The 9,828-nt window shown below is 42.2% G+C and overlaps 1 protein-coding gene across 1 annotated transcript; it reads left to right on the forward strand.

Moving 5' to 3' along the window:
- The first annotated feature begins 459 nt into the window (after window positions 1-459).
- Window positions 460-6,821, forward strand: LOC134404485 (toll-like receptor 2 type-2). Its single transcript, XM_063135190.1, has 2 exons — window positions 460-531; window positions 1,573-6,821. Exons 1-2 carry the CDS (start codon window positions 487-489, stop codon window positions 3,913-3,915), a joined length of 2,388 nt encoding a protein of 795 aa, XP_062991260.1. The 5' UTR covers window positions 460-486; the 3' UTR covers window positions 3,916-6,821.
- The last annotated feature ends 3,007 nt before the right edge of the window (window positions 6,822-9,828 follow it).

Consider the following 9,828-nt stretch of genomic DNA (forward strand, 5'->3'; position numbering starts at 1 on the left):
TTTTCCTACCCCATATCCTCTTTCCAGTGGGTAAAGGTAGGGGGCAGGCGAAGCAGTTTTGCTCCCCATAGACCTTCTCCAGTTGGAGAAGACCCACATGCACCAAAGCTGGTTCCCAGCAGATTCGCTGGGGTGGAATGTTGTCTGCATGCACACGCCCAGAACCAAAGGATGTCAGGGGTCTTGGTGGGGTGGGGTGGGGATCCAGCCCCTCACCGATTTAATGGTCTCCTTCCCTTGGGGTCAGGTGACTCAAAGCAAGATAGTTCACTGCAGAAAAATGCCTGAGAGAAAGATTGAATTACAGGAGAAAATGAAAGAGTTCAAATTACCCTACTTGAAGCAACCCCACCCAGCTCAACACGGAAACGCTCACTTCCTACTTGCCAGTTACTATAGAATGGAACACACTACTGAGAGAAATTGAAGAGAGCGGAAGGGGGGGGAGAGATGCCCCCAGCATGCCTGTAGAGTACATGTTCAGAGATGATCGTGTCCCACTGGTTCCCTCCATTCCACCTTGATCCACAGGTGAGGTGGATTTTCTTTCTGAATTTATAATTTCAGGCACACAGAAACCACAAAATTTTACTTCTGAACTCTGGAATGATTCAGTTTTCTCCTTATAAGTCAGTTACTCTGGATGTGCCTCTTCACTGGAAGGAGGCAAAAACAGAGCAGTGACTGGTGCAGTGGGAGAGATGGAATCAAGCCGAGAGAATGAGAACTTCCTGATCTTAGCAGACGCTAATTGGAAGGAGGTACAGCCAGAGCAGTGAAGAGTGGTGACCGCAGGGCAGGACTTTGGGGTAGGAGTCCAGGCCCTACTTGAAGAATGAGCAGGAAGGTCCCCAAACATAGCAGGAATTCAGTGAATTAGTACACATTGCCATCTAAAGAGGGTCCAGGGTCTAAAATGATCCAATAGCACCATCATAATAAAGACCATTACTCCAGTAGAGAATGATCCAAGGGAAACTTGGTGGGCCATGTCTTCCCTGCTCATAACGTTCAGTCAGCATTGGTACAAAAGGCAAAGGGTAACAATTAGCTTAATTCTCTTACATAGAATGTTGCACTTTTGCTCCTATTTACCTTGCTTAGCATCTCAGTCCTAATCAGCACAAATGTGGCAAACCAGTTTTACATGGGCAATATCATTCTGATAGCCATGCTCATAAACATAATGATGGCATCAGCTTGGCTATCGTTTCGTTTTCCTTGTATCTATATCTGGTCCAAGTGAATTGGCCTTCTGGTCTGGTGTGAGACTGTCCTTGATGTTCTGCAGAAGTGTGGCATTCACTTCAGAGAAGTCGTACTCATGGTGATGGCTTTGCCAAGGACACACTGGTGTTCCTAAAAAGTAGCATGTGAACTTGATGTGTATATTTGTATCAACTGGAACTATGGGGGAAATTTCATGACTGCTCTTCCAGTCAACCCTCTCTAGAAGCATTCTGTGCAGAAGGTCTAAAATATTGACTGTTGATATATTGTTTTACAAGTAAAAATAAAAAAAATAAACAACTATAATATGCTTTTATTTCTTTTTTAAAAAATCTCTCTTAGATAACCATGACTGAGCCAGCCTGGAGCCTCTGGGTCATCTGTGTTGTTGGAGCTGTGAGTCTTTCTGCACAACAGATCAATCCGTTGTGTGATGCCGCTCATTTTTGCAACTATTCCGCAAGGGCTTTGCATGCAATTCCACCTGGTCTAAGAGATAATGTCACAGGGCTGGATCTGGCCTCCAACAGCATTGAGCAAATCAGAGAAGAGGACCTGAAGTTTGCAGTCCAGCTCAGAACTCTTTTGCTCCAGTCTAATCTAATTCGGACAATTGATGAGGATGCCTTTCGCTTCCTTGTGAAGCTGGAGCATTTGGATTTATCAAGGAACAAACTGACCCACTTATCTCCATCTTGGTTCAGGCACCTTTCTTCCCTGCAGAAGTTAAACATCAAAGGTAACTACTACTCATCACTTGGGGGAACTCCACTGTTTTCTGACCTACAAAAGCTGAGATATCTGTACTTGGGAAATGATGACCACTTCTCTGCTTTATGGACACGAGACCTGGAAGGAATTTCAGTTCTTGAAGAACTGGAGATTGAGGGGCGAAACATTAAAAAACATGAACGTGGAGCCTTACAACCAATTAAGTTCATAAATCACATTATTTTGAATGTTCCGTCCATTCCCATTTTATACTCCATTATATCTGATGTTCGAAATTCTGTGGTGTGCCTTGAACTGAGGAATATGCAATGGCTTGACATTCCATCCTTTTCCTCGCTTGATCTGGTCCCTGTGGCTGCAAAGAAAGTTGTCCTGCAAAATATTGAATTTTCGGATAAGTCTGTTGTTCACTTTGCACCCATTCTTGCTATGGTGAGTCAACTGCATGAACTTGAAATTATAGATTGCAGCTTACAGGGTAGTGGACTATTCAATGGTATTAAGAGTTCTTCAAGTACCTTACGAATAATAACAATCAGAAATTTAGCAAATGATGCTTTTTATACATTTTCAGATCTTGATACTGTGAAACCTTTAGCAGGGGATATTACCAAACTTACAGTAGAAAATGCAAAAGTTTATCTGGTGCCCTGTCCGCTTGCACAGGCATTCCATTCATTGCTGTATCTTGATCTCAGTGTGAATTTGCTGCTGGACCCATATTTGAGCATTTCGTTGTGTCCAGGTGGCTGGCCGAAACTACAAGCTTTAAATGTTAGCCAAAATTCTTTAAAACAGATTGACACAGTAGCACAAAGTTCAGCTCATATGGTAAATCTTTCTAGCTTGGATATAAGTCAAAACAGCTTTCAGGAAATGCCGAACTCATGTGTCTGGCCAAAAAGGCTGAAATATTTGAACATCTCTGGCTGTAAATTAAGCAAGCTCACACCCTGCATCCCTCAAAGTCTTGAAGTGCTGGATGTTAGCAACAATAACCTCCAAGCTTTTAGACTGACCCTGCCCCATCTACAGGAGCTTCATATAAAAAACAATAAATTAGCAGCCCTACCAGATGCTGTTTTCATCCCGAGTGCTAGAATCCTGAATATTAGAGAAAACAAAGTTATTGAATTCTCTGAGGAACAACTTGAAAAATTTACAGAAATGGAGAGCTTGGATGCACGTTACAATGCTTTCCAATGCTCCTGCACATTTGTGTCCTTCATCAAGTCCCAGCCAAGAATCCCTAACATCTCTGTTGGTTGGCCAGAAAACTACATCTGTGACTCTCCAGATCACGTAAGGGGTCAGAAAATAGGAGCTGCTCAGTTACCACTGGCTGAGTGTCACTTGGCTTTGATGATGTCCTTAATTTGCATTCTGCTGCTGCTGATCATCCTGGGGGTGGCATCTCTTTGCTACAAGTTCCATGTCTTCTGGTATACACAGATGATCTGGGCCTGGCTCCAAGCAAAACGCAAGCCCCAAAGAGCCCACAATCAAGAAATCGACTATGATGCGTTTGTTTCCTACAGCGAACAGGACTCAGAATGGGTGGAGAACGTAATGGTACAGGAGCTAGAGCAGGCTCACCCTCCATTTAAGCTCTGCCTTCATAAAAGGGATTTTCTGCCAGGCAAATGGATTATGGACAACATTGTTGACTCCATTGAGAAGAGTAAGAAAACCCTCTTTGTGCTGTCGGAGCACTTTGTGAAGAGCGAGTGGTGCAAGTATGAACTTGATTTCTCTCACTTCCGTTTTTTTGATGAGAAAAACGACGCAGTAATTTTGGTCCTTCTGGAGCCCATTCCAGACAAATCTGTCCCCAAAAGGTTTTGCAAACTGAGGAAACTAATGAATACAAAAACCTACCTTGAATGGCCAAGGGATGAAGATCAACAACCTCTGTTTTGGTTTAATTTGAAGACAGCAATAAAATCCTATTAGGCGAGATGTGGGAACCTGGACCATTTCTGACTGAGCAGCAGCTGCATGCTCCCATCTGATGTGGAGTAAAGAAGTGGCAGTCCAGGCCCAGATCAACTCCCCAGATCTCTCCACCTGTCCCTAAGACATCCACAAAACTCTCCCTCATTATGCATTTTATGCACTTTCTCCTTGAATCAAGGTTCAGGCAAAGTGTGCCTCTCTCCAGGGCAAGTAGCAGGAGTAGCTCTGTCAGAGTTTCTCCATTATTATTATTATTATTATTATTATTAAAAATATTGCAGTAAAAGTAGTCAAACAGAGCAGTGACATGGTTGATTACAAGTCAGGGAAAGCTTGAGTGAAGAAATGCATTTTCAAGAGGTGTTTGAAGCTTGCCACATTTTCCACCGTTCAAACCGCATGTGGGAATGTGTTCCAGAGCATTGGTGCCACCACCAAGGAGCCCCGCTTATGTGTTTTCACCAAGTGCTACACTGTTGATCCTGGAACAACCAATAAGGCCTGTGTCAATGTGGTGTGTTTAAGGAAAGGGGATCACCTTGGGGCCTTGGTCCTGAATGGTTTAGGACTTTGAATGCCAACGACAAAACCTTGGATATGACTCAGCTAACAGGCAGCCATTGCAGTTCTTTTCAGCTAGGGGTAATATAAGTGATGCTTGGTCAGAGGCAGGCAACCTCTGGCTCGTTGGCCTAATCTGGCCCTTACTAGGGTCCAGCCTTCGAAGGTTGAGACCCCTCACCCACAAGTCCTGATAGCAGCTGTCTCCAAGCACTGCCCCTGGGAGAAGAGGAATCCTCATGCTCTCTCCAATCAGAAATTGGAGATATGCTGTGGATTCCTCTGCACCACTTGGCTCTGGCTCACAGGAGCCAGCTCACGCAAATGCTGGCCACCTCCCTTCCTGCTTCGATTGCACCTCTCTCGGGACTCGATGGCCTTATAGGCCCCTTCCAACTCTACTATTCTATGTGGACAGGGTGAAAAGGGACTGCTGGGCTCAGCCACCGCTTGCAGGGGCTAGCTCCTGGATGCAGTGGTCGAGTCACTTTCTTCTCGGATCGCGCCCCAGTTGGAACACAACCGGGGCAGTCAGGAGGCACTTGGCCACCATTTGCAAGAGCCAAAATGGGGGGAAATGGGCGCTGTAGTGCCAGTGATGTTACGAGAGAGACTTCAAGGCAGACCTTGGCCCTTGATATCATCCCACCATGCTCAGTCTGGGAGGCAATCCAGCCCCTGGAACAAAAGAGACTGCCCCTTCTTGAGCTACAGTAGGTGCTCCACTGGTGCATTAGCTGCTGCTTCCAAACCCAGCGTAACTGCGCCCCTCAGAGCACATTACTGTTAGTTTAAGCATGAGGTTAGCAGTGCATGCATCACCGTGGCTAAGCTGTACATAAAAACCAAGATGCAGGATGATGGAAATGAGCAGCAGCTGAAGTGCAAGGGCAGCCTTCTCCAACCTGTGGCCCTCCAGATGTGTTGGACTTCCTATTATCCTGAGCGTGAGATATTTCAGAACAATCAGGATATCCAAGGTTTTTTGTTTAAGTGGAATAACCAGGGGAAGGAGCAGGAGACATGCAGGAGGTTCATGATGTTGCCAAAAGGAGCTGCGAACTTCCATGAATGGCCAGTCACGAGTGTGCCTTATTTCGCTTGTGTGAAGAAGCTGTTGGTGCTGGTCCCCATGTACAATACTTTGTGGCACATGAATACCTTGCACTGTTTTATGTAATGTTAAAGCCAATTCAAAGTATTTGATACTTGCTTTAGTTCTCTTCGAGCTAAAACAAGCATCAGAAGTAAGAATGGTGCATTCCATAAAAGTAGCTGCCCCAATCCAGCTCTAGTCATCTGCTATTATCCCACAATTGAATAAGCATTGCAATGCATAAATGTTCAGGGGCACATTGTGTAGACTTGCTGCAGCATGCTGAAATCCCTTGCTGGAATGGGTTATCCCACTTTTGCTCATGTTATATTGAACTTGTGGGAAATATACATTTCTAGAATGATGCGTGTGGAGTGCAGCTACAGAAAACAGAAACGTTCTAGAAAGAGTCTTGACTAAATCTTGGATGAGGGCCAAAAAATGAGACTCAATCCAGATAAGACAGAGGTCCTGTTGGTAGATTTTAAATCTGCCTAGCTGAGTGGTGCTCATCCTGATTTGGACAAGTTGCACTCCTCCTGAACAGGTTTGCAATCTAGGGGTATTCCTTGATCGTCTCTGCCGTTTAGGAGGAGTGTGTGAGTAGGAGTGCCTTTGACCATCTATGGATTGTGTGCCTGCTTCTAGGGTGACTATATGACAAGGAGGACAGATCTCCTGTATCTTTAACAATTGTATAGAAAAGGGAATTTCAGCAGGTGTCATTTGTATGCATAGAGCACCTGGTGAAATTTCCTCTTCGTCACAATAAAGCTCACTTGATGTTGATACATGTGTATCAGAAGAATTGTTATACTGTTACTTGTGTTTTTAATTGTTTTGATGTGTTTGCTTATTGTATTTTTTAAATCAAGTTTTATTAGTGATTGTAAGCCACCTGGAGTGTCATTTTTGGTAGAAAGGTGGGGTATAAGTCAAATCAATCAAAACAGTTAAAGCTACAAGAGCCCTGCCCTCTTTTGCATCTGGTCACAGAGGGCAGGGCTTCTGCAGCTTTTAGTGGATTTGGGTTGGTAGGTTTTATACAGCAGTAATCCAGGTACTTTTGATTAACCTGGTTCTGGATTAGCACCTATTGATGCTAGTTCAAATGAAAGACACATAGGCAGTAAGGCACAATGTATTTGATGAGAATGTTTTATTAAAACTCTAGCTGATACGCCCGGCGTTGCTGAAGTCCATGAATATTGTTTATAACATTTATTTGATAAATAATAAATTTCTCTGCAACTTATTCATCTTTAGGTTGGTTGGTTTTTTTTTAGTTTGATTGAGTTTAGTTTTATTAGAATAAATGGAAAATTGTGTTAATAAAAACTGTATTTTAAATTAGAGCTTTGTGATAAACCACATTTTCTGTTTTACCTGAAATGCCTACACCTTCCCATCATGCCTTGGCCGGAGCAGCCATCTAAACTTCAAAAACAATCAGCACAGGCAACATCCTTTCTATCAGCTAAAAAAGATGCAAACCTAAGAATACGTTTTCAAAATATACCCAACGGTGTCCAGATACCTGAATAACGTATAGTAGGGAAGCGGATCTCAGTGGATTTGGGGAACTGTTGTATGCATGGTTATGGTTATACGTAAGCTTACACAGCACATGAAAAATATTGGAGTTATAGTATAGGCTCCCTGGGTTCATGGCAGTGGAATCCTTTGAGAAAGATAGGTCGATTAAAAACTGATTGCTGAAAGGCGTTTGCTTGTATGAGTGTTGTTCTTTGTTTGTATTGTATATTGAAGATAATATGTAAAAAGTATGTCTATTTTTAAAGAAATGTTTTCAGATAGATTGTATGATTTGTTTGTAGCTCCTGATGAAGGACCTAATGCCCCGAAATGTCAAGCTAGTGTCCACGTCAATCTGTCTTATTTGAATTTACATATCATTTTTTATTGAAGAAATCATTGTTAAATATTTAAAACCTTACTTAGCATCAGAGTACACATCTCCCTTTTTCTTCTAGAGAGCCAGGATGGTCAAGGCCACTGGTGATTTGGGCCTTTTATCTGACATACCTGTGCACTGAAGACACACCATTGCACTTTTTAAATTTTTTTTTTTTTAGTTTAATGGTCAACTCACCACCTTAAGGTGCTTGTGGCATTATGCCACTGCTAAGGAGCCACACAGATGAAAGTAATTTCAAATATGGATGGCGAGCCACTTCTAGATGGCTGCCAAAGCCTGATAAATCTTCCCTCCAACCCAAGGCATGCTGGGAGCTGTAGGCATAAGCCTAGGTCCCTTAATAGGTGTATGGGCAGCCCTCAGGTGACCATGTCCTCTGAGAGGTGCTTTCCTCCTCTTGTTGCCAATTCTGCTCCTTGGCATCTCTTAGTGGATGCGCACAACTCCGGTGGGAGGACGTACTGCAAATGGATGTAGCCCATTTATGTGGGTTGTTTCTTTTTATGTGGAATTGGGTTGACTGCTTGAGGTTGACTTTAGGAATCACAAGGGCCACCAAAGGCCAGTAAGTCTGGCCTCCCACCCAAGGCACGCTGGGAGTTGTAGGTGTAAACTTAGGTTTTTATTAAATTCTATAAAAATACTTAAAACCCCAAAATTCATGTTTTTAGATTTTTTCTGATCCATGTACACAAAGACCTGTCTGGGTCAACAGTATTAAGGCAGTACCATATGTGGGAGTGGGTAAACATTTGAGGACATGCGTGACACACAAATACTTTCCGCTTTATAGGTAGAGATTAAGTACACAGTTTTGCTACTTCATTGACACAGGAAAATCTGGCTGCATTAGTGTAAATAGCATACAGTAAGTAGCATAAAATTTGGATCATAGCAAGTGTGTCTCGGCTTTCCAATATACAAACACTCTGCACATGCTCAAATACTTAAGAAAATGAGGCAGTCCCTGCTTCTGATAAATCTAGGGTAACCATATGGAAAGGAGGACAGGGCTCCTGTATCTTAAACACTTGTATAGAAAAGGGAATTTCAGCAGGTGTCATTTGATTGCAGCACCTAGTGAAATTCATTCATCACAACAGATAAAGCTGCAGGAGCCCTGCCCTCTTTTGTATCTGGTCATTCTACAAAAGAGGGCAGGGCTTTAACTATAGTAATGAAGAGGGAATTTCACCAGGTGCTGCGTGCATACAAATGACACCTGCTGAAATCCCCTTTCTATATAACTGTTAAAGGTACAGGAGCCCTATCCTCCTTTCTATGTGGTCACTCTAGCTAAATCTCCACGAGTGTTCAGTGGAACAACCAAGTGAATGGTTACAATGTAAGCCTATGCTGCAGGGTTTTGCTATTTTATTGTTTTACTCTGTACAGCACCATGTACATTGATGGTGCTATATAAATAATAATAATAATTTTATACATTGCATTACACTGAATTATAATAAAGTGCAATCAACTGAAGTCAAAATAGGATACAAATATATAAAAAGACTCTATATCTATCTATCTATCTATCTATCTATCTATCTATCTATCCATCCATCATCTTATCCATCCATCCATCCATCCATCATCTTATCTATCTATCTATCTTCCATCCATCCATCCATCCATCCATCATCTTATCTATCTATCTATCTATCTATCCATCATTCTATCTATCATCCATCCATCATCTTATCTAATCTATCTATCTATAATCTATCTATCCATCCATCATTCTATCTATCTATCATCCATCCATCCATCATCTTATCTCTCTCTCTCTCCATCCATCCATCCACTTATCTAATCTATCTATCCATCCATCTATCATCCTATCTATCTATCTATCTATCTATCTATCTATCTATCTATCTATCATCTATCCATCAATCATCTATCCATCCATCCATCCATCCATCCATCATCTTATCTATCTATCTATCTATCTATCTATCTATCTATCTATCTATCCATCCATCCATCCATCCATCCATCATCTATCTATCTATCTATCTATCTGTCTATCATCTATCCATCCATCCATCCATCCATCATCTTATCTATCTATCTATCTATCTATCTATCTATCTATCTATCTATCCATCCATCCATCCATCCATCCATCCATCCATCATCTTATCCATCCATCCATCCATCCATCCATCCATCCATCCATCCATCCATCCATTTATAGAATGTAAGCCTATGCGGCAGGGTCTCGCTATTTACTGTTTTACTCTGTACAGCACCATGTACATTGATGGTGCTATATAAATAAATAATAATAATAATAATAATCTATCCA

This window comes from Elgaria multicarinata, chromosome 10, assembly GCF_023053635.1.
Source record: "Elgaria multicarinata webbii isolate HBS135686 ecotype San Diego chromosome 10, rElgMul1.1.pri, whole genome shotgun sequence".
Lineage (NCBI taxonomy): Eukaryota > Metazoa > Chordata > Lepidosauria > Squamata > Anguidae > Elgaria > Elgaria multicarinata.

What these genes read in the sequence shown, in the direction of transcription:
- LOC134404485 (XM_063135190.1), top strand. Translation starts at nt 487, where the DNA reads ATGATCGTGTCCCACTGGTTCCCTCCATTCCACCTTGATCCACAG. An exon ending in CATTCCACCTTGATCCACAG is followed by an intron (nt 532 to 1,572) that starts GTGAGGTGGATT and finishes AATCTCTCTTAG; the next exon opens with ATAACCATGACTGAGCCAGC.